The sequence below is a fragment of the Perognathus longimembris genome, chromosome 3 (assembly GCF_023159225.1).
Source record: "Perognathus longimembris pacificus isolate PPM17 chromosome 3, ASM2315922v1, whole genome shotgun sequence".
NCBI lineage: Eukaryota > Metazoa > Chordata > Mammalia > Rodentia > Heteromyidae > Perognathus > Perognathus longimembris.
Genome location: NC_063163.1, coordinates 64,006,661 through 64,034,255, shown reverse-complemented (window position 1 = coordinate 64,034,255; position 27,595 = coordinate 64,006,661). Strand labels below are relative to the sequence as shown.

General features: G+C 43.8%; 1 protein-coding gene and 1 long non-coding RNA gene across 2 annotated transcripts in view; one reads left to right on the top strand and one right to left on the bottom strand.

Annotated features, from left to right (window-relative positions):
- Cryl1 (crystallin lambda 1) overlaps positions 1–27,595 on the top strand; it is a 129,844-nt gene that overhangs the window by 74,728 nt on the left and 27,521 nt on the right. Inside the window, exons 4-5 of the mRNA XM_048341693.1 lie at positions 11,724–11,885; positions 18,978–19,172. Of these exons, the coding sequence (XP_048197650.1) occupies positions 11,724–11,885; positions 18,978–19,172 (357 nt within the window). The remainder of the gene's footprint in view (positions 1–11,723; positions 11,886–18,977; positions 19,173–27,595) is intronic.
- LOC125348464 lies at positions 112–22,200 on the bottom strand. Its single transcript, XR_007210379.1, has 3 exons — positions 20,894–22,200; positions 4,946–4,956; positions 112–121 (listed from the first exon to the last, which is right to left on the bottom strand). It is a non-coding gene; the product is annotated as an uncharacterized LOC125348464 (long non-coding RNA).

The following is a 27,595-nucleotide window of genomic DNA, read 5'->3' as shown; positions in this document are numbered from 1 at the left end:
TTGAACCTATTCCCAGCACAGACCATTGAAATCAATTCCCTTCCTAGATGGCTCCAGCATTGGTTCCAATGCCTAATGCTTTTGATTTTGTCCTTGGAGATCTTCCTTATTTTCCAGGAAGCTAAGCTTTCATTTAAAGGATTTTTGTTTGTTTGTATTAGTACTTGAGCTTAAACTAAAGGCCTGGGTTCTGTCTCTTAGCATTTTTGCTCGAGGCTGGTTCTCTACTACTTGAACCATGGCTCTACTTCTGGCTTTTTGCTGGTCAACTGGAGATAAGAGTCTCCTAGATCTTCCTGCCTGGGCTGACCTTGAATCCTGATCCTCAGATCTCATGCTCCTGAGTAGCTAGGGCTACAGGTGTGAGCCACTGGAGCCCAGCTGCATGGTTTGTTTTATATAGAGAGCCATCTCTTCTCTATCTCTTTCTCTCCTTTCTTTTTCTCTCATTTCTTTCACTCTTTGATTTCTTTCTCCTCTTGAGTGAGAGTATCACTATGAAGCCTAGGCTGGCCTTGAATGCACTATGTTGTCAAAGCCTTGAACTTGCAATCTTAGGCTCCTGAGTTTTGGGATTTTAAATGTGAAATACCATACCTAACAACTATGCTGACCCCTCTTTCCCCCCCTACTTCTTCCTCTCCTTCCCCCCCCCCCCCCCCGCCACCGTGCTAGTACCAGGGCCTCTCATTCTTGCTTGGCTTTTGTGCTCAAAGGTAACACCCTACCACTTGAACCACTCTTCCACTTCCAGCTTTTTGGTAGGTAAGTGGAAATAAGAGTCTCAGACTTTTCTTTCCAGGCTGGCTTCAGACTAGAATCCTCAGGTCTTAACCTCCTGAGTAGCTAGGATTATAGACCTGAGCCATGGCCACTCAGCTCTCTCTCTCTCTCTTTTAATTTTTAAAATATTTGGAATGATATTGTCCATTCATTTTTTTTTGCCAGTCTTGGGATTTGAACTCAGGGCTGGAGCACTGTCCCTGGCTTCTTTCTGCTCAAGGCTAGCACTCTACCACTTGAACCACAGCGTCACTTCTGGCTTTTTCTGTTTAGGTGGTGCTGAGGAATCGAACCCAGGGCTTCATGCATGCTAGGCAAGCACTCTACCACTAAGCCACATTTCTAGCCCTCTATCCACTTTTGTTTTCAGTGACATATACATCCCATAAATCTCTTTTTCCATAGTTACTGTTGCCCTTCTGAAATAAATTTAATGAGACTATTTATTTATTTATTTTGCCAGTATTGGGATTTGTACTTTCTAGGTTCTCTACCACCTAGCCACACTTGTAGCCTTTGAAGGGTTATTTTAGTTGAATTCTTTGTAAGCCCAAGCTTTCTCTAGAACACAGACAAACCAGTTACTACACAAACATATATATATATATAATATACACACATACATACACACATACATATACATATACACAGACATACACACATTTATATTGGCTACCTCCTTTGGTATTCTTTGTTGGCTTTCTTGCAGATGATAAAACATTAGCAGTTCAGTTAATCAGTGTGTGTGTCTGTCACAAGGTGATTGTCATCCTCCTCTGCTCTCTCAAGATAGTCAGTACTGAGTCCAGCTGTGTGTGTGTATGTGGTGGTGGTGGGGAGAAGTCCTGACTCCAACTGTTGGTGGGAGTGTCTTTATACATTGAGCAAAGCCATTTATACTGTGGCAGCAGATAGCTTGGCTGTCTTCTTGTCTAAGTCCTGTCTGACAGATACTGTTTACAAGGAGAGAATGTTCTGTTCAATTCCATGGGTTAAGAACTCTGCCTGTAAGACTGTGCCCTTTCCCATGAATTCATTTATTCATGCTCCCTCTCATCCATTCCTTATTTACTTATTGATTTATTTATCGTGTTGTTATAGAGCTTGAACTCAGAGCCATGTGCTGTCTCTTCACTTCTCACTTTTTCCATTCAAAGATGGTGCCCTACCACTTGAGCCACACCTCCACTTCTGGCTTTTTGGTGGTTAATTGGAGATAAGAGTTACTCAGACTTCTCTGCCTTGGCCACCTTCAAACCAGGATCCTCAGCTCTCAGCCTGAGAAGTTAGGATTACAAGTGTGAACCACCAGCACCTGGTTACCTCTTCCCCATTCGATCTTAAGTCACCTATGCTTCTGACTGTTTTTCTATAATTCAGGTTTCCCACTACCGTGGGTTTGATTCATTTGCTCCATCAACTCACAGAGCTTAAGAAACACATCTGTCAGTTTATTGTAAAGCATATTTCAGAGACTGCATTTGAAGAGGTGAATGGAAGAAGGGACACAGAGCTCCCATGATCCCTCTGTGTGCCACCCTTCATGACACACTGCAATTTGTGCCTTCTTTGCTATGCAGAAGCTCACCTACACTCTGTGATTTTATGATTGGTTTTTTTGGGGGGTATGGGGAGACTTTATGCATATGTGTGATTCATCCATGGACAGCCACGTTGAACTGATTAGACAAAAAGAGTCTGATCATTAGTGCCAGGGGCTCACATCTGTAATCCTAGCTATTCAAGAGGCTGAGATCTGAGGATCATGATTCAAAGTCAGCCCAGGCAGGGAAGTTTGTGAAACTCTTATCTCCAGTTATCCAGAAAAAAGCTGGAAGTAGAGTTGTGGCTCAAGTGGTAGAGTGCCAGCTTAGAGTGAGAAAGCTAAGGGAGAAAGTGAGGCCTGGGCTTCAAGCCCCAGTATCATCACAACAAAAAGGAAGGGTCTGATTTAATGCTAGCAGACAGGGTGCAAGGTGAGGAAACTCAACCAGGCCTAACTGCTGGGCATTCTGCTTGGCCTCTCTGAATAGCATTCCTTCCTCCAGGGAAGGATTTTCTGAAATGAGTAGAGTGTTATAATCTATTGGGACAAGGGAATGTGACAGTTTCTTTGTGGCTAGTGCAAAGCAGGGTAAGATTAGAGTTTCTATAACCTACCTTAGAGAAAATGATTCCAGACTCAAAGGCCTGTCCTGGGAAATGAGTGATTGACTAGGAACATTGGGTGAAAATTGCCAGGCATTGGTGGCTTATGCACGTAATCCTGTATACCCACTGAAAAGATAAAATAAGAACTGTTCAAGAGAAAGCAATCTGATTCCATTAAAAAAAAGAATACAAATTTAAGGAGGGAGGGAAGACAAATGGAGAGAGGAGGGTGGAGCAATGCAGTTGTAATATTCAGCGTACACATATGAATATGAAACCAGATAATTTGAGGGATAGTGGGGTTGGGAAAGATGGGGGAGAATAATGGATCGGGTGATCATCAATCAAAAGGCATTATACTCATAAACTGACATGTTTAATTGAAACCTCTTTTGTATAACTTCTTAAAGAGAATTTTAAAATTATGAAAAAGAAAATTAAATATAATGCATCAAGTGTTCAGTATAACAGGTGGAATTATAAATCTCTTTTGAGAAAAGAGATTAAGATTATTGCTCACTTCAGTGACACAAATAAGGAAGAAGGAATGAGTAAATAAGAGAGAAATAAAAAAGAAGCAAACATAATTTCTGGTTTTCAAAGCTAAATAAAATAAATGTTGTGGGTAAAAAATGTAACTGTGGCCACATGCTGATAGCTCATGCCTGTAATCCTAGCTACTCAGGAGGCTGAGATCTGAGGATCCAATCCAGGCAGGAAAGTCCGTGAGACTCTCATCTCCAATAAACTACTCAGAATAGGCTGGAAGTGATGCTGTGGCTCAAGTGGTAGAGTGCTATCCTTGAGTACAACAAAGCTTAGGGACAGCACCCAGGCCCAGAGTTCAAACCCCAGGACTGGCAAAAAATAAACAAAAAAATATCCCAGATCAAAGCCAGCCTAAGCAGGAAATCCTATGACACTCTTATCTCCACTTAATCAGCAAAAAGCTGGAAGGGGATCAGTGGCTCAAGTGGTAGAACACCAACCCTGAGCAAAAATTGCTGAGACAGCACCCAGGCTCTACCTTCCAGCTGCAGTATCAGCATAAAAATCTAAAATTTGGGAAGAATTGAACCTGACCTCTCAGCAGGGCATTTAGGACAGGGAAATTGCTTGGGATATTCTATACCCATGGCCTGCTTGCATATGCTTCAGGACTGACATTTGGATTCAGAGAGAAGACAAGAACTGAATGTATACTTAATATGTGGATGGAGATTTATTGTTTTGCAGAGCTGAGAAAATGAGTCAGAAATCTGTCAGGAAAGTATCTGGGCTTATCCTTCTAATCAATTAATTTCCCTCCTTCCTTCCTGCCTTCCTGCCTTCCTGCTTCCTTTTTTCTTCCTTTCTTTCTTGCTTTTTGCTGGTTCATTAGAGATGAGTTTTATGTACTTTTCTGGCCCAAGTGGCTTTGAACCTCAGTCTTGAAATCTCAGCCTCTTGAGTAGCTAGACTTACTAGTGTGAGCCATCAGTGCCTAGCAGAAAAGCACATTTTATATAATAATGAATTGTGTGATCCTTGAAAAATGGAACTTAAAGTTGTTCCTCACTAGCAGTAAGTGGTTGGAGAGGTTGCTGACAACTGGGAACTACCTACATCTTTTCGTTGATGTATTTATTTTCTTCTTAAAAATCACTTCCTTATACCTTACTGAAAGAATCTTTTTCCAATTTTGTGTTTTGTGTTAAACCCAGCACTTTGATTTTTGTTTAAAATACCTAACAAAGCCCAGCACTGGTAGCTCAGGAGGCTAAGACTTGGAGGATCTTGGTTTGAAGCCAACCCAAGTAGAAAAATTTGCTAGATTCCCTCTCTAGTTAACCAGTAAAATGCTACACTGGAGGCATGGCTTACGTGGTAAAGTGCCAGCTGTGAACAAGAAAGCCAAGCATATTTGAGGCTAGGAGCTCAAACACGAGGTCCTATACAAAACTAAAAACAAACAGGTTATATTTACAAACCTCACTTAACATCAGAAATCCAAGATCATCAGATTGCAGACTCCTGGGGTAGCTAAGAATTACAAGCATGAGCCATACCTTCTTCTCCCTCTAAAGCTGCTGATGAAAACCTCTTTGCACATGAAACTACCTTAAGTACTGAAGTCTCCTAAATTCCTGCTCTTTTTGGAAGCCACATTGAAGATTCCATACTAGTCACAGAACAGCTATTTAACATCTAAGTTCACGACTGCATTGGGATAGGGGGTGATGGTGATGTGGGGAGGTAAGTGGAAAGAGAAAGGAGATGGTGCTGGGGATGGAGGCTGAACACATGGAGGTATATTACACAAGGGGGCACTTTACCACTAGGCCATATTCCCAGCCCACAAGGTGCCCTGGTCTACCACTTGAGCCACTTCTCCACTTCTGGCATTTTGCTGGTTTATTGGAAGCAAGACACCCACAGACTTTTCTGTCCAGGCTGGCTTTGAACTGTGATTTTTAAGTCTCAGCTTCCTGAGTAGGTAGACTTAAAGCTGTGAGTCACCAGCACCAGGCTCCCACTTCCATTCTATTTGCTCTGTGTGTCACCTCTTGGCCCTTTAAACAAACAAAACCCAAACACACACCAGTGCTTTGAGACGTTATCAAAGTCTAATTGGGCCAAGGCAAGTGGGTTACCTGTAGGAGTGGTCATAGTGATAGCAAGCACATGGCTTTTTCAAGGAAGATCCAAGACATATTGTAAGGAAAAGGCACCCATGGAGGTCTTCCAGCTGCAGCTTAGAGCCATCCATGGCTGCTGGATCCTAGCTCTTCCCATCTCCCACCCCTTTTGTCCCAGCAGCCCCTGTCTTTATGATATACTATGGGGCTCAAGTCCTGAGTAACGTAACATGGCCCACTCCCTTTTTGAGACCAAAGGACTGAGTGGGTAACCAGAAAATGAGCCCAGGGTGTGGCACAGACTGAGGCTTACAAACCAATGCCAGAACATAACACACAATTAGGTTACTCTTAAAAACAGCAATGAGAACAAGCAAACTGCAAGCCAATGTGCCACTAAAAAGGAGAAAAAAGAAAAACCCTTACATAATTGCAGCAGGTTTGGGTTTCCTGTGGTTCAAGTTTTCTTGCCTTTTTGATAATCAGAGGATCTGAAGAAAGGCATAGGATTTCAGGAGAGAATCTGCATGACAGACACACAATGAGGCCATTCACTAGGGCTCTTTTATAAGCTCACCCAGGATCTGCATCATTCTGAGTCTCTGGCTAAAAGCTGTAAGGCTCCATTTCAACTTCACCCAACTTGCAGATTGAACTGATCCAGGAATGACTTAACAGGCCCAGCCAGCTACTGTAGCTCTTTTTCCTCCCCTTTGATAAGGGAATTGGACACAATGGGCTTTACAGTTCTTAAATGACTCTTTCTTTTCTTCTTCTGTCTTTGAGATGAGATGCTTATATGACCTTTTGTTCTTAATAAAATTTCATGTGGCCTGATTATATATTTAAAGTATAAACAAACATGATCTGGACTCCTTCCCCCTTTGAATAAAACTTTAGAAGTCTTGTAAATAATATGGAAGTGAAATTCACATGTTCTCTTACTGTATGTATAGCTGCTTTCAACTTATGGTAGTTAGCTGCTAGTGAGTTATTGGCTACTTTGATAGTAAACTTGAGATTTTTTTTTTTTTTTGACAGTCTTGGGGCTTGAACTCAGGGCTTGAGCTCTGTCCTTGGCTTCTTTTTGCTCAAGGCTGGCACTCTACTACTTGAGCCACAGCACCATTTCCAGCCTTTTCTGTATATGGAGTATTGAGGAATTGAACCCAGGGCTTCATGCATGCTTGACAAGCACTCTACCACTAGGCCACATTCCCAACCCAAACCTGAGATTTAAAAAAAATAAATTAATTAATTATTAAATAGTTGTACAAATGGGTTACAATTCCATGTTAGGTTATGAGTACAATACAATACAGCTTGATCAATGCCACCCCTTCCATCATTCTCCTCCATTTTTCTCCTTCTCACCCTTACCCTCAAGTTATATAGTTCAATGTATACATTGTGTACAATGGATATAATTACTGCATTTGCTTACCTTTCCTTCCTCCGTTTGTCTCCCTCCAATTACCAATTCCTGGTTTTCATTTTGTTAAACATTCTATTAGTTGTTCACAGGAATTACACCTTTGCATTCCTCCCTTATGTATACCATACTTTAGTTTGTTTATATATATATATGCATAAAACCTTGTATGTTGTCATGTATGCTTATATTTTTAATTTAGCTTTCATATGAGAGAAACATGTATTGTTTGTCTCACTGACATAATTTTGTTTTTGGTTCCACCCATTTCCCTGTAAATAGCATAGTATTGTTCATTCTAATAGATGACTAAAATTCCATTGTATATAAGCCAGACATTGGTGGCTCCCTGTAATCCTAGCGATTCAGGAGCCTGAGATCTGAGGATTGTGGTTCAAAGCCAGCCAGTACAGAAAAGTCCCTGTGAGATTCTTAACTACAGTTAACCACTTAAAAACCAGAAGTGGCACTGTGGCTCAAATTGTAAGTGTTAGCCTTGAGCACAAAGAGGCTTAGGGACACCACCCATGCCCTGAGTTCAAGCCCTACCACTGACAAAAAAAAAGTTCCATTGCATATAAGTACCAAATTTTCTTGATCCATTCATCTGTTGTAGGGAATCTGGGCTGTTTCCATAACTTGAATATTATGAATATAGCACAACAAAGAACATGGGTGTGCAAATGTCTTTACTGTATTGTGACTTATATAGTATTCTGAGTAGATGCTCAAGAGTGATATATGGGTAGTGCTATGTTTAGTTTTTGAGAAATCCCCAAACTACCTTCCAGAGTGGTTGTACATTCCCACCAACAGTGTAACAGAGTTCCTTCCCCTACCTTCCCATATCTCTTTTAGCATTTGTTATTACTGGATTTGGCAGGGGTGGGGGTGGGCAGGAAGATCATGGGTCTTGAACTCAGGACCTGGGCACTGTCCCTGACCTTTTTTGCTCAAGGCTAGCACTCTACCACTCGGAGCCACAGCTTCACTCTCAGTTTTGGGGTGGTTAATTGGAGATAAGTGTCTCACAGACTTTCCTGCCCAAACTAGCTTCAAAGTACAATTCTCATTTCTCAGCCTTCTGAGTAGCTAGGGTTACAGGTTTGAGCCACTAGCACCCAGACTATTTGAATTCTTGATGCTAGACAATCCTACTGGGATGAGATAGAATGCCATTGTTGTTTTGGTTTGCATTTCCTTTATGGCCAGGGTGGTTGAGCATTTCCTCAAATTTATTGGCCATTCTTACTTCTTTTGAGAAGTCTGTTTAAGTTCCTTTGCCAATTTTTTAATTGGGTTATTGATTTGGGAGGAGTTTAATTTCTTGAACTCCTTGTGTATTCTGGGTATTGAAACCCTTGTTGATGTAAAGCTGGTCAAGATCTTGAGAAGATTTTCTTAATTTTTAAAAAAGATGTGATTCTGATATCATTGCTAGTTATACAGCAACAGTGATCTTCTGTTATTGTACATTTCTGGCTGTTTGTATGAAAGTTATATGATATATAAATTTAGCATGTCAGTGAAATTGACTGGGTGATTAGAGACCATGGGGTGACCACAGTGCCACTTCTTGTCAGGGGATTCTTGGTTGCCCTGAGTATCTGCAGGAGGTGGACATGAGAGTGGAGAGGAGATTTGATAGCATTCTTTGTATGGACTACCCATTATTTTTAGGGGTTGTGAGCACCCCATTTGGAGTCCATATCACAGAGCAATGCTTCTGAGCTTTAGGAATCACCAGGACACATGTTAAAACTGTGTTCCTAGGAAATGGCTCGAACTAGAACAGATCATGTTAAGTGAGGTAAGTCAAGCTCAGAGAGTCAAACGGCGCATGCTCTCTCTGATATGCAGAAATTCGATCTAAAATACACTGGGATGTGATAAATTATACAGGATTCTACATACAGTGAGACCAAAAGAGGATACTTGGGAGGGAAACACAAAGGCACAATGCCTAAGTGCCTCTTCATAATTATATAAAATAATATGCATACTGAAATGAAATCCAAGATATGAAAACAAGAGACCTCCCCCCCCCATCTCCACTTCTCTGCATGTGATTCCAGCTACCATGCCATCCCCAGAGGGGCCCTAAAGCAGGTAGGTATAGGTAAGAGCATTTGTGTCTAAGGCTACCTTGAGGAAAAATGGAAAATCCTATCCTAAAATAACTAAAGTGCCCATGCCTGTAATTCTAGCAGCAGGCGGAGATCTGAGGATCAAGTTTCAAAGTCAGTCTAGGTAGGAAAGTCCATGAGGCTGCTAAAAAGCCAAAAGGAGAGCTATGGCTCAAGTGGTGGAGAACTAGCCTTGAGCAAAAGAAGTCTATAGGACAAGCAACCAGGCCCTGAGTTCAAGCCCCAGGGCCAACACACACACACACACACACACACACACACACACACACACACACACACACACCCCTACACCTGAAAAGTGTAGAAGCTTATATGCCCCTCCATTCAATAAGTCTGGGATAAGGACCTAAGAATTTTCATTTTCAAGTATCACCTAGTTGATTCTGAGCAGTAGTTAGTTGTTGGACCATAATGAGAAACAAATGACATTAAAGTCACTGGGGATTGTTGGGAGTCCCTATGGTGTTATCTTCAGCACTCTCCTGTCCTAGGTGATGGGGGCCCCACCTTGAGAAGGTGTGGTCTGCAGTAGCATTCCCCACTCCCTCCCCAGGTTCTCAAGGCAGATAGGGCAGGCCAGCTCCAGCTCTTCCACAGTCTTCCGAGCAGTCCCAGCATCCCCCTCAGGTTTTGCTTTGGTCCTAGGCAGAGCATGGGGCTCTCCGTAACCTCAGGTTCCCAGGGAATCCCCTTGGCTAGCACCAGCTGATTAGAGATGATCATCTCACTCTCACCCATCTCTGTCGTTAGTATTCCTGAAGGTTGTTATTTCTCTGCGGTAATTAATTTAAATTTACTTCTCTATCCCTTTCCTCACTCTCATTTACGTAAATTTTGATTATTTAGAAACAAGTCTTCTTCAAAAGAACTTGAAATTTGGAAGGAGTTCTCAAGAAGCCTTTAGGGCCTTACAGATGCTAACACAGTTAATTCCAGGAGATTTTCCTTGAAGATCAGGTGCTCTGATGATCAGAACAGATAGGGGAGTCATTTGGTGATGAAGCTGCTGGAGTTAATAGCGCTTCATGGGAGAAGCTGTTGAAGAGTCTGTTATGCCCACCCTGGGGTGGGTTTGTTCATCATGAGAATTTTTAGTTGTCAGATTGTGTGTGTGTGTGTGTGTGTGTGTGTGTGTGTGTGTGTGTGTGTGTGTGCGTGTGCGCGCATGTGTGCTAGTACTGGGGCTTGAACTCAGAGCCTGAATGCTGTCTCTTAGCTTTTTCAATCAAGGCTAGTGCTACACCTTAATTTCTGGCTCTTTGCTAGTTAATGAGAGTTAAGAGTCTCATAGACTTTCCTGCTCAGGATTGGCTTTGAACAGTGATCCTCAGATCTCAGACTCCATGAATAGATAGGATTACAGGTGTGAGCTACCCGTACCCTGCCTGGAGACTTTTTTTAAAAATAAGAATTTTCAGACTATTGAAAACTGGAGTACAACAGATGCTCATGGGTCCACTTCTAGAGTTCTCAGGAGTTCTCGTGTATTTCCCAGAAGCCTTTCCTATTCTTAAATTTTCCTGGTGGTTTTTGAAGGGGAACAGGAAGTAATCTTTGCCTCACCCACAGCAAGGTTCACAGCTGAGGCTTTTATTACAAAATATAGTTTAATATGAAAAAATGTATATATGTTTCTTAAATCAAAGTCTTACATGACCTGAGCATTTTCAGAAGGGAAAACCCAAAGAATAGGGAATCCTGTGGGCTTTTTATAAAAGCTCAGGCTTGTTGAAAAAATGGGTAACCATGCAGAAGTATACCTGGACTAGGGTGCCCGATCTAAGGGTCCTAAACTAGAGGGAATTAGCAAGGCTTGTTGATTCAGATTATACCCTGTGCCCTGTTTTCTCAGAGATGACAATGCCCCCCTCCTCTTCCTGGGTTCCCTAGGGGGCGAAAGTAACCTATAGAGATGAGAATGACCCCCTCTTCTTCCTGATGACCCTGAGCCAGATCTATGCAAGGGGGGAGGGGGATAGTGACTCAACCAGATGCTAGAGTGGCTGAGAATGGACAAAAGGCTATACAAGAGGGGCTTCCACTAGTCTACATCAGGCCACCAATTTCTGGGCTTCCTTCTTGCTCTGAGAAGTCTATACTCTCCTTACCCACTCCTCATCCTTGCCTGGGAATAAGACCTCATATGGCACAAGGTGGCTCTCCCAGTCTGGAGTCCAGGTTGGGGGCTTCTGTGAATCCACCAATAGCTAAGAGACTTTTCCTCAGTTTCTACTGGTCTCTTACTGTTAAGTTTCAAATAAACTTTCCCTGTGCTCCCATTTCTGCCTTGTAGTTTTTGATTGGGTGGAGAGAAAGAACTCAAGATCTCTAGAACATATCACCCACAGAGAGAGAACAGTCTCTTAGGACCAGCTTATGACCTGCTGCAGGGGGAAAGAGGCCAAGAGAAGATCAAGGCAACATTCTCGCCTCAATGTTTGTAGCGCCAGGGTGCTATATGTTGAGGTAGCATGTCCCAAAGCCCCATCATTTCCAAGTTGGTTGCTTCAGAACTGAAGCAGGTCAATGTCTGGCTCGGAGCCTGAATGTAGGTAGTGATCACAAATAATCATTTAATCATGTCCTTTTCAGGAATGTGTTCCAGAAAACCTAGAACTGAAGAAGAAGATTTTTGCCCAACTAGATCGCATTGTAGATAACAGAGTCATCTTGAGCAGTTCCAGTTCTTGCCTTCTGCCTTCCAAGTTATTTGTAGGTTTGGCACACGTGAAGCAATGTATCGTGGCTCATCCCGTGAGTATTTTGTTTTGTTTTATCTCTGCAAAGGACGTGGCCTTGCCCATGCTAAGCAAGTGCTCCACCACTGGGGACTGCCTACCCCTGCCTGGAATGTGTTTGTTTGTTTCTTTCTTTTGGTGCCAGTATTAGGGCTTGAACTCAGGGTCTAGTGCTCTTGCTTGGCCTTTTTGCTCAAGGCTGTCACTCTGTCAAAAAGTCACACCTCTACTTCTGGCTTTGTGCTGGTTAGTTGGAGGTAAGAGTCTCACAGACTTTCCAGGCTGGATTGATTTCAAATCCAGATTATTATAGGTGTAAGCCACCAGCACCTGACCTAGGAGAGTGTTTTAAGCCTGAATATTGATTGTATATCATTCACTTTCTTGGGGGCGATAAATTGCAATGAATCTACTGTTTCATAGTAGTCTAGTACTTTGAACTATCTTACTGAGGCTAATTGAGATTGTACAATTCAATGTTTTTTTGTTTGTTTTCTGATGCAGTTAGGGGCACACAGTAGCAACATCTTAAAAGAGAAGGTGATCCACAAATATCTTGATTTTTTTTTTTTTTTTTTTTTGCCAGTCCTGGGGCTTGGCTCAGGGCCTGAACACTGTCCCTGGCTTCTTTTTGCTCAAGGCTAGCACTCTGCCACTTGAGCCACAGCGCCACTTCTGGCCGTTTTCTGTATATGTGGTGCTGGGGAATTGAACCCAGGGCCTCATGTATACGAGGCAAGCACTCTTGCCACTAGGCCATATCCCCAGCCCCACAAATTTCTTGATTTTTTTTTTATCTGTGCATTTAAAGAAACAGGGCGCGGGAGGATCAAAGTTGTAGGTTTCAGCCCTTGGGTAACAGAGGAGACTGGCTACTAAGCAAGCTATTCCACCATCAAGGTAGAGTGCTGTGTACATGTAACCCTAGCTATTCAGAATGCTGAGATCTGAGGATTGTGGTTCAAAGTCTGACTGGGCAGAACAATGCCTGACACCTTTGTCTCCAATTAATTAGCAAAAATCTAGAGGTGGAAGTATGCCTCAAGTGGTAGAGCACCAGCCTTGAACAACAAAGTTAATAAGCAAGTACCCAAAGACCCAAGTTCAAGTCCAGCACTAGCACACAAAAAAATGTGTAGTATGTTAAGTGGCATTTTATGGCTATGTCATGGATTCTATGTGGTCTACTGAATGCAGTATAGGATAGGGTCAGTGTGTTGAAATGCAGTTTCAGTGTCCTACTGTACACCTGAATTCTGATTCCCAAGATCTCACTTTAAACTCTTCCTTCCCTGTTCCTTTTACCCATGCACTGGAATTATTGAGTATACTTTCTTACCAGGAGTGCATTAAGAGGTGTACTGGGCCAGGCATCAGTGGCTCCCATCTATACTCCTTGCTACTCACGAGGCTGAGATCTGAGGACCTCAGTTCAAAGTCAGCCTAGGCAAAAAAAAGTCCATGAGACTGTTATCTTTAAGTAACCAGCAAAAAGCCAGAAGTATGTCTGAAGTAGTAGAGCATCAGCCTTGAGCAAAAAAAGCTACAGTGCCTTTGCTCTGAATTCCAGTCCCCACACCCAAAAAAAAGGTGTACTGGTTTCAAATTGGTGTGTGAGCACTCTGCTTCTTTCTGAGGTTATAGTAGGAAAGGAAAGGCAGGGAAAGGGTAGAAACTCAGGAGCTCCAACGGAGAGCTCAGCATGGCCTTAGAGAACCAGGACAACCTGCTAGAACAGGAAAGGTAGCTCAGCCCAAGCTACAATCAGTACCAGAGTGTGTAATGCAGTCTCACCCTTGTCAGTCTCAGATCGTGAGAGGTTCAGTTTGGGGAGAAGCCATATAAAGGCCATGAATCATGAAGTAGGCAGCCTGGATGGAAGAACCCACATATTTGGGAAGCAGTGGGGAGAAAGTGAAAGGCATTTACTTTCTTTGTTTTGTATATGTGTGTGTACACCGGTATTAGTGCTTTAACCCCAGACCTGGACATTCACCTTTATCTTTTTTGCTCAAGTTTGGTACTCTAGCATTGGAGCCATGACTCCACCTCTGGCTTTTTGCTGGTTAATTGGAAATGAATCTCACGAGCTTTTCTGTCTGGGCTGGCTTTTGACCGTGATCCTTAGACTTCAGCCTTCTGAGTTGCTAGGATTATAGATGTGAGTCACCAGCACCCAGCTTCTGGGAAAGCTTTTCTAAGTTAAGCATTCCTTATCCAAAATATTTGGGACTAGGAGTATTTCAGATTTTGGAGTTCTTTTGGAATTGGAAGTATTTGTGTATACCCTGCCCATTGAGCATTCCCTAATCCGAAAAATCCAAACTTGGAAATGCTTTAAGTTTCATTGCTTTTTGACCAAATGTCAGTGCTCAAAAGGTCAGTGCTTCACATTTCCAGAACATTTTAAACTTTGGCTTTTCAAGTGATGAGAAAGAATCAGTAGTTAAGCTAGAGGAAATGATGAGAGTTGCCTTGAAGAACTGGGACCAGTTGAGTTACAGAGCACTGGTGTGACTTGGAAATCCTGTTTGGGGAGGGTCTTCTCCACAGTGAAGAGAGGCAGAACTCTGACCACATAGGACATGGGCCATTATTCAAAGCATGAGTGACAGAGCCTAGATTGAAGACAAAGAAATCCCTCTTCTGAGCAAGGGCAGTAGTTAATGCAAAGGTACCAGATTGCTCAGAGAGAGGATGGAGAGTGTGCTGTAGGTGCCCACCAGATCTTATATGCCAAGGACAGGGCAGCCTGGAACACTACTGACAAAGCTGCATGACCTCCATGTCTTGCTGCATTCTCAAGTGTAATAGAAACAGTGAAGAAGAGTCATCAAATAGAACACAGACCAATAGAACATAGAAGATAACTGGCCGTCACACAAATGCAAATTAGGTTCGAATCAAAGATAGATTCTCATGTTAGGTACTGTTGGCTCATGCCTGTCATCCTTGCTACACAGGAGACTGAGATGAGGATTGCAGTTCGAAGTCAGCTTTGAGTAGAAAAGCTCATGAGCCTTATCTCCAATTAACCAGCAAAAAGCTACAAGTGAGGCATAGCTCCAGTGGCAGAGTGCCTGCCTTGAGCAAAAAAAAGCCAAGGGGGAGTGAGAGGCTTTAGTTTCAAGGCCCTGTATCAGCACGAGTGCACCCCCCTCCCCCACCACAAGTTCTTTAACAAGACTCTTCCTGTTTCTCTTGGCTTTTACACTGATTGGTGAGGTTATTCTGCTTTTCTTTATTTTCTCTTACACCCATTAATGTCCTTTGGTAACAGGATGGTTGGTGACTGGAACAGTGGCATTTCTCTGCTTTATTACCCTCCTATCCAGGTATTATTTGCTGTTGCTTGTTTAATCACAGACAAGCAGCACCATTAAAACAATCTAAGCCTTATTTAAGAAAATGAATCTCTCTTTATTGTTATAAGGTATTTTTTTTTCTATTGGTTGTAGGGCTTGAACTCAGGGCACTGTCCCTAAGCCTCTTTGTGCTCAAGGCTAGCCCTCTCACTTGAGCCACAGCAACATCTGGGTTTGTTTTTGAGTGGTTAGTTGGAGATAAGAGTCTCCTGGGGACTTTTTTGACCAGGCTGGCTTCAAACCATGATCCTCAGCTCTCTGAATCCTGAGTAGCCAGGATTACAGGCATGAGCCTCCTGAGCCCCAGGTGTCGGCTTTGTTATAAGGTATTTTTAATGTTACAAGCTTTTGTGAACTAAAGCAAGACAGATAACCCAAGTTAAACATCTTTGGAATTTGCCCCTTGAACTGATCATCACTCTGGCCTCTAGGGTAACTGGGGGGTGGGGGGGGGAAGGAAGTAGGCCCTAAATAAGTTGGTTAAGCAGGCCTCTAGAACCCTTCCTAATCTTTGAGGATCCACAAATTCCCCCAGTGCCTTCGGGCCAAACAGGAGAGACTAAGTGCCCAGTTCATGGGCTCAGTCATCTAAGGCCTTGGCAGTTTCTACTTGAAAGGAAATGGGATGATCAGAAGGCAGGTTCATGCCATTCAAAGGTTGGCTTCCTCTCTGGCCAGGACAGCTGCCAGCTAACAGGCTGTGACAACCTCAAGTTCTCTTGAAGAGGTAGGACAGGAATTCTGGTTATCTCAACTCAAGGCATTGTTGGGTGGGTATGAGCTGTCATTGCCTGAGTTCAAATGTGTCTTTAACAAAGCTTCCTAGACTGAGCTGGCAGAAGTGGCTATGTATACAGGGCCACACATAGGCCTAGGAAGAGGGGTGTTTGTATATCCATTTTCTCTCTTCCAAACATTGATGGGTTTTGGTTGACTTTCCTGTCTACCTCCTCTCCCTGTGGGGAGGAACTTAAAAAAGACTGTGTGGCTGGTGGGGTGTGGTGGCTGAGGATTATTTGAAAGCTAGGTTTTATCGTAAACTATGCATTGTTAATCTGTATCAGCCACCCACCACAGCAGCCAGTTCTACTGACAGTCTACCTGTAGCCACATGTAACAAGGCATTCTCTTTCCTTCCTGGTCTTGGTTTGGGAAACAGGGTGGTCCTATAGAGGTGATGAGGGTCTCATTGACCCAGCAGTGCTCTGCTCAGTGAAGGAGGTTGCTTGGAAGGAGGGGTGTGTAGAGGCCACTGGAGCAGAGGCTTTTGCTAAGAGGCTTGGTCTAATACAGACTCCTGGCCAGCTGCTCATCTCCAGTGCAGTCTAGAATGAGATCAGGGCCTACTTCCTTCCAGAAAGTCCCAGAAGGTACCCCAGACACCTTATTTGCATGCTGTGCCTCCCTCCCGCCCTCACTCCTTCCTTCTCTCCCTTCCTTTCTCTCCCCACCTTTCTTCTTTTTTTCTCTCTCTCCTGTACTACGGATAGGACTGAGGAAGATTTAGAACTGTGTAGACAGCATAGGGGAAGACAGCGACCAGGTGGAGACCTTGAGAAAGCAGAGACAGCCCAGTAGAGCCTGTACCCTCTCCCCTGGGAAAGTCGAGAAAATGGCTCTGAGAAAGCAAAGACCTGGACAACGCAGGAGCATGTCCTCCCAGGTGACAGGCACTACTCCCCCTCCTCCCTCCCGTCCCCTTGGTGTAAAGTAGGTGGTGAGCCAACCATATGCTAGAGAAGCTAAGACTCACCAAAAGGATTTTAAAAGAGGGATTCCACCAGCCTACAGGAGACTACCAATTTCCAGGCCCACTTCCTGCTCTTACAGTGAGGAGTCTCTACTCTTCTCCTCCTCCTGTGGCATAAGGTGGCCCTACCCATCAGGATTCCAGGTTTGGGGCTAAGAGGCCTTTCCTCAGTTTCCCTTGTCATCTTCAAATAAACTTTGCTTCTCCTCCCACTCTTCCTACTTCATAATACTTTATTTGATGGAGAGAAGAAAAGGACCCAGACCTGAGATAGTAATAGGACTCAGGGTCCTCAGCATGCTAGATAAGAGCTCTACTACAGAGAAGTATACCCCCAGCCTTTTAAAAACTTTATTTGGAGGTGAGACTACATTAAATTGCCCATATTTGGGAGTATAGGTGTGCCCTGCCATGCCAGCTCATTTCTGCCTGTTTAGACATCTCTCCTGTCTAACACAGCACCTTGGTTTATATCATGTAGCTCAGGGCATGCTATCTTCAGGGTGTATCCGGTCTTTGCCTGTCTGTGCACCGTACCCTGGCAATGCCTGTGCAGATTTTGCTTGCTGCAATGTAGAGGGTGCTTTTCAGTTCTCTCTAAGGGATGAAAGGCCTGATGACAGACAGCATTGAAACACAGTCTTCAGCCCTGTCCATCTTTGTCTTTAGTCTGTGCTTCTTCCCAGGAAGGAGGAAGTAGAGCCCTCCCCTTCTCTCCTGCTCTGCCCCATGTGGATGAATTGTCAATGGCCAGGCTGTCCCCTTGGAAGGCCAGCCACCTCCCCTGTGAGGCTGGCTGTTCCATCCTGAGATGGGGGGGGGGGGAGAGAGAGGGAGAGAGAGAGGGGGGGGGAGAGAGGGAGAGAGGGAGAGAGGGAGAGAGGGAGAGGGAGAGAGGGAGAGAGGGAAAAGGAAACCTCTGTTGGCAGGACACTATCTACAATCACATGCACTGGGCTCTGGTTCAGATCCTGAAAACAAAGAATATTTCCCTTGTGCCTGGCCAGGCCGAACTCCTGCAGAGCCTGGCTGTGGCAGCCCCTCCCATGCCTCCAGCAATGCCGACCCCCACAGGCCAAGCCCAGATACCATCCTAAGACCTGTGTTTCTATTTTCTGGGTCTAGAGGCTGTGGCTCTGAGCCTGGCTCACAATCCCACATCAAAAGGGCTAGGCAGAAAGGGAGGAGCAATTCTCCCAGCCTGTTTGTCCTTGAATCTTGTGCATGGAACAAAAGCATCATTGCCACTGTCTAGTCCTCTGACCAGGACAGAGATTGACCTCACTGGTTGATGGCATTATCTTTGCCTTAGAGTTCTCCAGGTCCTATCTCAGCAGCTGCTAGCTGTGTTCAGGGACACAGAACTGTGGGTCAAAGGCCATTTCAGGAGACAGAGCCCAGTTACTAAGGGCTGTCAGTTACGTGTCTCTTGTTATAGGTGGATATTGATGCAGAATTTTGAGCTGGAAAGGACTATAGTTAGAGCTCTGGCTGGGTTTTTTTTTTGTAACTTTAAAAAAAAATTATAATATTAAGTTAACTGTAAGCAGTTAAACAAAGGAATTAGGGATATCATTCCTGTTCTTAATACCAACATAGGAGAATGGCAGAGCCTGCAGAGACTAGGATGGAAAAAAATTGTCATGGAGGTGCATATAAGCTGTAATAAAAGACAATTGTTAGCAGAGGAAATCCTCTCTTAGGAAGGCCAAAGCGCTGGGGGTTAGCCATAAATGAATAGGATGATACATGTACCATGTGTATTGGTTATTTTTATTTATTAGCAAAACCATGCAACTCAGCACTCAAGTTCTCTCTTTTTCTCTCCCCTTTGTGAATGTATGTCTTTCTCAAGTGTCTTCTTATTGGATGCTGAATCTAAGAGCCTTTCCAAAAATGCCTCCACCCCCATCCATCCATTTGGGATTAGGTAGGTAGAGTCAGCCACACTCAGCACGTGCCCTTAATCATTCTCTTCTGTCTCCCCACTAAGGTGAATCCGCCATATTATGTTCCTCTGGTGGAGCTGATCCCTCACCCTGAGACAGCTCCGGCGACCATGGACCAAACCCATGCCCTGATGAGGAAGATTGGACAGTCCCCAGTGCGTGTCCTGAAGGAGATTGATGGCTTCGTCCTAAACCGCCTGCAGTATGCAGTTATCAGTGAGGCCTGGAGGCTGGTGGAGGTATGTTCTATGCTCCTTCCTCTCTTCTACCTTTCTCCCTTTCCTGTCTTTCTCCTCCATGGTTGAGTAGTACAGAAGTCACTTCCTGGTGTGCTGTGATTTGGGCAAATCAGAAGGCACTCAGTGTTCTTGTTCTGTTCTAGAGAACAGACAAGCTTTGGAAATAGGATGTAATGTGGAGTTCATGATCTATCTGAGTGATTCTTCTCTTACAGCCAATCATTTGGCATCAGGACATGGTGACAGACCTGCCTGCTTCCCTATCAGAGCATTTCTACAGATGGCTTGTGTGCATTTCCCCAAACACAGATTTTAATTTTACATTTTACTGTTAAAATTTTGTAGGAGGAAAAAAATTACATTTTGTAGAAAGCAAACTTGTATTTACTGAAAGAACTCAACTTTTTTCAGGAACTGGGAGAAAGTGATGAATAAAAATAAAATTTATGTACAAATAGAAATGTTATATATGAATACATATATAATATATGCATACATAATATATGTATGTTATACATACAAATTATGTATATACACATATGTAATAGGTTCCTTTTTGTATGTATATTATATATACACATGTATAATACAAAGGAAATATATAGGAATATATAGAGATGAATATATAACATATTATATATATGTATATATTACACAGTGGGCTAGGCTTATCCATAAGTTCTATACTTGTGAATTCAATTAACCACATATCAAAATTATTTAAAAATTCATGTTTTGAACATGCACAGACCTTCTTCTTGTCATTATATCCTAAAAAATATAGTGTAGCTATTTATGTAGCATTTACATTGTACTAGGTATTATAAGTCATCTAAGGATGATATAGAGTATATGAAAGGATGTCTTTAGGTTCTGTGCAAATGAAACTTTGTGTGTGTGTGTGTGTGTGTGTGTGTGTGTGTACTGATATTGGGGTTTGAACACAGACTTAGATTCTGTCCCTTAGCATTTTTGCTCAAAGCTAGTGCTCTATTACTTAGGCACTGCTCCACTTCCAGTTTTTTGCTGCTTAATTGGAGAATAGAGTTTCATGGAGCTGGGCGCTGGTGACCTTATGCCTGTAATCCTAGCTTCTCAAGGGGCTGAGATATGAGGGTCAGGGCTAAAAGCCAGCCTGGGCAAGAAAGCCCACGAGTCTCCTATCTCCAATAAACTACCGCAAAGCCAGAAATGAAGCTGGGGCTCAAGTGGTAGAGTGCTAGCTTAGCAAAAGAAGCTCAGTGACAGTGCCCAGGCCCTGAGTTCAAGCCCCAGGACTGTAAAAAAAAAAAATAGGGGCTGGGAATATGGCCTAGTGGCAAGAGCGCTTGTCTCGTATACATGAAGCCCTGGGTTCGATTCCCCAGCACCACATATATAGAAAATGGCCAGAAGTGGCGCTGTGGCTCAAGTGGCAGAGTGCTAGCCTTGAGCAAAAAGAAGCCAGGGACAGTGCTCAGGCCCTGAGTCCAAGGTCCAGGACTGGCAATAAATAAATAAATAAATGAATGAATGAATGAATGAATAAATAAATAAATAAATAAAAATAGTTTCATGAACTTTCCTGTCCCAGGTATCTTCAAACCAGAATCCTCATACCTCAGGCTCTTGTGTAGCTAGGATTACAGGCATGAGCCATTGGCACCTTGCTGAACATTGCTCCATTTTATAACAATAGACAGGAAGTGTGGTTCCAGGAAATCTTGTGGGTGCCACAGGACAACATATGCTTTAGTTAAAGGATTTTATATGTGGGTTCATGCCCAGCTGCACATGGGTATGAAGGTTCATAGTCTCTGAAGGGAGGTCAGAGGAACTCAGATATGGGGCAGAAAGTCATAGAGTCTGTGGGGGGGACAAACCTCTGGTTCTTGCCCAGCTTCTGCTTAGGTCAGGCAGTTTACTGGGGTCACATCCATGCTCTAGGTGTGTGGGAAGAGAATCTGCTAAGTTCGTGGAAGAGGAGGACTGTTCTCAACTTGAGTTCACATGGGGTGCCTCTTGTTGGGACTTGTGGGGCTGTACACCAAGCCTCATCTGAGACAGGAACCAGGAAGCCAACTATGCCTCACCTTCTATGCATGTAGTACTTCCGCTGCCCAGCAATTCCTCCCCACCGAGGTAGATACACATGTTATACGTGACCAGCCTACTTCCCTGTTGGATTCATCACCAGTCCCTGCTGCCTTGAGCATTGGGCACATAATAGCTAAGTGCTGTGACTCACTGTCTAAATCGGCCATACTCTCCCACACCTAGCAAGATACAGGGCTAGGAATCCATTGTTATATGTGTTATTTGAACTTTTTGGTGGTATTTGTGCAATGTTTTTGAGTTCTCAGTCAGCATGAAAGTGCCTTCAGCATGAGAGTACTGTGTTTCAAACAACTCTGAGATCTTCTTAAGATATTTTCACTTATCTATCGGAGCAACAATTTGATAGCCCACAAGAATTCAACATGGTAATAAAACATGATGTAGTTTTAGTGGAAATGCTTTAGCCTTTTCACTTGTATTTTAGTGCCCTGAATTAAATATTGCTTTCTCAACTCTTAATTTGAACTAACTCCAGAAAGAGACTGGTATACAAGGATTGGGTGAGAGATATAAAGAATTCTCTCTGAAGTGGAACTGGCTGCAATTTGGAAGATTCAAGAAAGATTTTGGTATCTACTTTTATGTTTGGAGGAGCCAGAGTAGAGGAACTGTTTAACTTACTTCTTTGGACATTCCTGTTGGCCTGAATTGTCTGTCTTTGATTGTTCCAATTCTGGGGGCTTTTGGCAGATTGTATAGTCATGATTCAAGTCACAGGGGAGGGGCAGAAAGTTCTTGGTGTCATTAGAGGAAGGACACAGAGGGAGACTTAAGCAGAAGCAGATTTATTAGTGCAAAGTAAAACTGCATCCTTTAGCCAGTCACTGGTGGCTCACGCCTGTAATCCTAGCTACTCAGGAGGCTGAGATCTGAGAATCTCAGTTCAAAGTCATCCAAGGTAGGAAAGTCTGTGAGACTCTTATCTCCAATTAACCACCAAAAATCTGAAAGTGGAGCTCTGGTTCGAATAGTAGAACACCAGCCTTGAGTGAAAAAGCTCAGGGACAGTGCCCAGGTCCTAGGTTCAAGCCCCAATCCTGGCACATGTGTGCACGCACACACACACACACACGCACACACACACACACACACACAGATACACAGAACACCTCCACCTACCCACCCACACACAAAGTGCACCTCCATATGGGACAGTGGGCAGACTTAAGGAATGATGGGGAGGGGAAGGGCATGGTAAAACAGTACAGCACTGGTGAGTACAAGGCCCTGAGTTCAAACCCAAGTACCTAAATTCTGGAGACTGGGTTATATGTCATCAACTCCCCCCCCCCCCACCAGATGACAAAGATTTTGTTGGCCTTCGATGGTCAGACTGAGGCTGTCATTTTCTACATGCTGTGGAGGCTGCAGGTTGGCAACCTCCTGCTCTAAGTCACAGATCATGCTGTCAATGTTGGCAGTCCAGGACGTGATTCCTGTCACTCTCAGCAACTGCCATCAGTATGTTAGTGGTGATATGTTCTCACTGTGGGATTTCAGAGTGGCACACCTCCTGGGAAGGGAATTCTACATGGGTCTGTACTGCCTGAGCAAGTTCTAAAATGTAGCGGGATATGGTGAGTGCCAACACAAGAAAAGGCAAATCAACATAGGAAAGGTAAGGGGTGTGGCTAGAACCAAAGTCTTGTCTTTCATGAAAGTCTAGGAGAAATATGTTTACAAGCAAAGGAGACCAGATGCCAGTGGCTCATGCTTGTAATCTTAACTTCTCAGGAGGCTGAGATCTGGGGGAAATCCCTGTTTGAAGCAAGCCCATACAGGAAATTCTACGAGACTCTTTATCTCTTTTTTTTTTTTGGCCAGTCCTGGGCCTTGGACTCAGGGCCTGAGCACTGTCCCTGGCTTCTTCCCGCTCAAGGCTAGCACTCTGCCACTTGAGCCACAGCGCCGCTTCTGGCCGTTTTCTGTATATGTGGTGCTGGGGAATTGAACCTAGGGCCTCATGTATCCGAGGCAGGCACTCTTGCCACTAGGCTATATCCCCAGCCCCTCTTTATCTCTTTTTACTCAGTAAAAAGCCAGAAGTGGAGCTATGGTTCAAGTGGTAGAGCACCAAAAACCTAAGAGTGCCCAGGTGCTGATTCAAGCCCCAGGACTGGTAGAAAATAAACAAACAAAAGGAGATCTGCAGACGGTTAGGACTAATGAAGATCTAGAAGCCACAGGTTTGGCTTTGCAAGCTACAGAGAAGGCTGGGATGGGAACAGACCACTGGACAACCTGAGCTTCCCTGTGGTGAACTGGGAAGAGAGGGATATAGAAGGAGTCTGGAGCCACCATTATTGAACCTTTATTTACCATCTCTACTCTGTGGAAACTCCTTGCTCCTTCCTGGAAATTCCTTCCCTGGAAATCTGCTCCTTCCTGAGCAGATTCAGAGGGTGCCGGGGACACTGGAATGCTGGATGTGCATCTGTTTCTGAAGCAGTCGCTGGCACCTGCAGGGCCCTGCTTTGCCTCAAGGCTGACCTGGAGAAATGCTCCCCGTGCTTACCCAGCCTGCCACTGAGCATCTCTCACAGAAAGCAGTGGTGTGACAAGCCGTGTATCCATGAGATGTGTTGGTGTAAGGACACTTAACTATTTTATGGAGTTCTTTCAGGGAAGTCCTTGCTGCTGGTGGCTAGGTTCCTCTTCAAATACTGCAATTCAGCAAGGGTTAGGTAATCTCTCTCAGAGCTGTCCTCCCCTGCAGCAAGTCTATATGTGCTATGAGCTGCATCCAGGAGAGGGTTAAATGACCAACTCACCACGTTAGAGCCAGATAAACTTGAACTTAGATTTGGGGCTTTTTAAGTTTTCCTGAAAACTTAAGAGCAACCTTAATATCAAGAACAGAACTGGCTGGGCGCTAGTGATTCACTCCAGTAATCCTAGCTACTCAGGAGGATGAGATCTGAGGATCCCAGTTCCAAGCCAATCCAGGCAGAAAAATCCTTGAGACTCATGTCTCCAATTAACCATCAAAAAGACAGAAGTAGAGCTGTGGCTTAAGTGGTAGAGTGCTAGCCTTGAGCAAAAAAACTAAGAGTCAGTGGCCAGGTGCTGAATTTAAGGCACAGTATTGTCACCAAAAAGAATGAAGAAGAGAAGGAGAAGGAAGAGGTGAAGGAGCAGGAGGAGGAGGAGAACAGTAGTTTTACAGTATGGAATGAGATTTGGACACATTCTAAGTTCAGGAGGAGGAGGAGGAGGAGGAAGAAGAAGAGGACAGCGACAAGGATTATGATGACGATGATGATTAACAGCAATTTTACAGTGTGGAATGAGATTTGGACACATTCTAAGTCCAGAAGATCCACAAGCTCTGCAGAGCTTCCTTTTCAAGTAAAGCCTGAGCCAGCTTCCACTGAGGACCAGCAGTGCCTGACTCATAACCTGTCGAGAACAGAATGATGTTTCAGGTGTGGGTAGTGCCAACAGGAATCATGGTGGGTGCTTTGTCCCCTTGTTCTCTGGATCCACACAGTGAGCTGAAAGTGGTCAGGGTCTTTTCTGCTTGACCTAGGCTGTATTGCATTTGTCATTGTCTGGAGAATGGGTTCTTCTTAATCGATTTTAAAGAATGAAAGCACGTTTACAGTTTAGCAAGGAGAAAAGCTACCACTTGGTAGCTGGTGGGTCAGTTTAACCCCTGACTAGATCTGCGGTGGGCATTTTGGGAGGAGATGTTTAAAGAACAGAAGGCCACTAGGACTGGCATAACCAGCCAGCCAACCAAACAAACAAAAAGAACAGAAGGCCAAAAGAATATAGAAGCAAAACTAAAAGATTTAATGCAAGAACCAAGCTAGCTGGAAGCAAAAGGAACAGACTTTTCTGAAGAGAAGTCCCACAGCTGGAGGACTAGTGATGTCTTCCCAGGTTTCTCCTTATATCCTAAAAAAAAAAATCCCCATCCCCTACTCACATCTCAAGTGTAATACTTTCTTTTCTTGGGCCACACACGAGGAACACTTCACTTCTAGTGTCTGGCCATACTCCGGTAACATTTCACCTCCAGTGTCAGGCCATACTCCAGTAACCACAACTTTCATGTCTGGCCACATTCCAGTAACTTCCTGTGTCACTCACACTTAAGTAAAACTGACTTTCTGTGTCTGGCTACCCTCTAGTAACATAGACTTCCCCTGCCAAGAACAGGATCACGGGATGACAAGACCTTGTTGTCTGGGGATCTAATTGCAAGTTCATCTTTCTGGAACATTAACCTAATGAGGAAAGCTATATGGTATGAAAAAGGCTTTGGCCAGACAGTAGTTGAATTTGTTGCCCATAAATTCTTTCCCTGTTGGGGCAGGATAGTTGGAGGTAAACGTCACAAAATCATCAGCAGGTTCTCAGCCTGTTGGCGTGCTTTGGTGATGAGGCTTAGAAATTGCTTATCTCAGATTTTACTCTGTTGAGTGTTGTAATCCCTAAACTGGATTTCCCATTCTTAGGGTGGGTGGTATGGGAGCAAGGAGAGGTAGGTTTGTGGAAATGAATTAACAATAGGCAGATTGACAGGAGATAACACATAGGTTCCTTGGCATGTCTGGGGAGTCATGGGACAGTGAGTACCTAGTAACCCCAAGAGGTTCAGAAGGTCAGAAGTCCTTTGTAAGGGAGGGAAAGATGGGGAAATATAGGCATGTTTTGAGAGGCAGTGAGTAATTTGTAGAAGGAAAGAATGACCTAGAAGATAGACAATAGTTTCTACGTGATTCTCTTTGGCAGTTGAGTGGTCCCAGGAGACAGATAATAGCTTATGCTGAAGCATCTGTGGGACATGTTGGCATTCACAATCTTCATTCCTATGATCTATGTTTCTTGAAATCTCAGAGGAGACTGAAGGCAATTGTTTTCCTCTTTGGTGAATCGAGTCTGTGTGTGTGTGTGTGTGTGTGTGTGTGTGTGTGTGTGTGTGTGTGTATGTTTGTTGGTACTGAGGCTTGAGTTTGGGGCTTTACACTTTCACTTGGCTTTTTTGCTCAAAGTTAGCACTTGGCCACTTGCACCACAGTTCTACTTCTGGCCTTTTGCTGATTAATTGAAGATAAGAGTCTCACAAACTTTTGTGTCTGCGCTAACTTTAAACCACCATCTCAAATCTCAGCTTCCTAAAGTAGGTAGGATTAGAGCTACTGGTCCCTGGTTTTGAGTCTAGTCTTTAGGCCGGCAAAGGAAAGGTCAGACTAATGTCTTTTGTGGCATCTGCTGATGCCCAAGTCCCTTTCTTTAAGACAATCAATGCATGATAGCACCATCTTGTAAGGAGAAAAGCTGTGCAAATTTAGTTCCTGGCTTCTTGACCTGGTGTTTGGTGTCTCAACAGGACATCTTGGGATTCCAGAACTTTGTCACTGGGTTTCTTTTCAGACATGAATGCCAATGACTAGAAGGATTTCTTGCAGTTAGTAAAGATCACCTCCTAAGTAATGGAGCCAAATTAGCAGAAGCATCTTGTGACAAACTTCTTTGGGAGCTTCTGTAGAATACTGTTTACTCAAGAGTGTGACTCACAGCCCACCAGAGAGAATTGTGTATTCACCCTCAAGCTGCTTAGAATTTCAGGAATAACTAAGTGTTTTCTATTAAGTTCAAAAAAGAAGAGGCAAAAGGATAGAAAAAGAGATGAATGGGTCACCATCAACACAGTTTATTCAGGAGATGGGGGACCTGCAGAGGGGAGCCTCCAACTAGAGCTTGAGACTTAACCCTTGCTTACTGCCTGAGGTATTTATAGGGGGTCTGAAGGAATGCTACAGTTGTTTTGGGGTTGGTACAAAAGCAACTAATGGTAAGACTTAGATAATATGCTCAGGGAGTCACAGCTGGGAGTAGAGAGGGAGTAAAGTAAGGTGTTAGTTCAAAGCCCTGTTCTGTTCACACTCTTGGTCTGTTGCCAACCAAATAGGTAGGTTATATTTAGCCAAGAAGAGAGGGTAAGGTGGGTAAGAAGGTAAGGCTTCAGGCTCTTGCTTAGTTTTCACTCAAGGCTGGCACTTCACCACTTCGGACCACAGCTCTACTTTCAGCTTCTTGCTGGTTAATTGAGATGAGTCTCATGGGTTTTTCTGCCCCCAGCTAGCTTTGAATCATGATCTTCACATCTCAGCTTCCTCAGTAACTAGGATTACACGTGTGAGTTGCCAGTGTTAAGCTCAAATCAATATATTCTGAACAGAAAAAGAAGTTGTTTGATTGTTTTTGTTTGTTTGCTTGTGCTAGTATTGAGGCTTGACCTCAGGGCCTAGGTGTTTTCTCTTAGCTTTTTCCTCCCAAGGCTAGCTTTCTACCACTTGAGCCACACCTCCACTTTT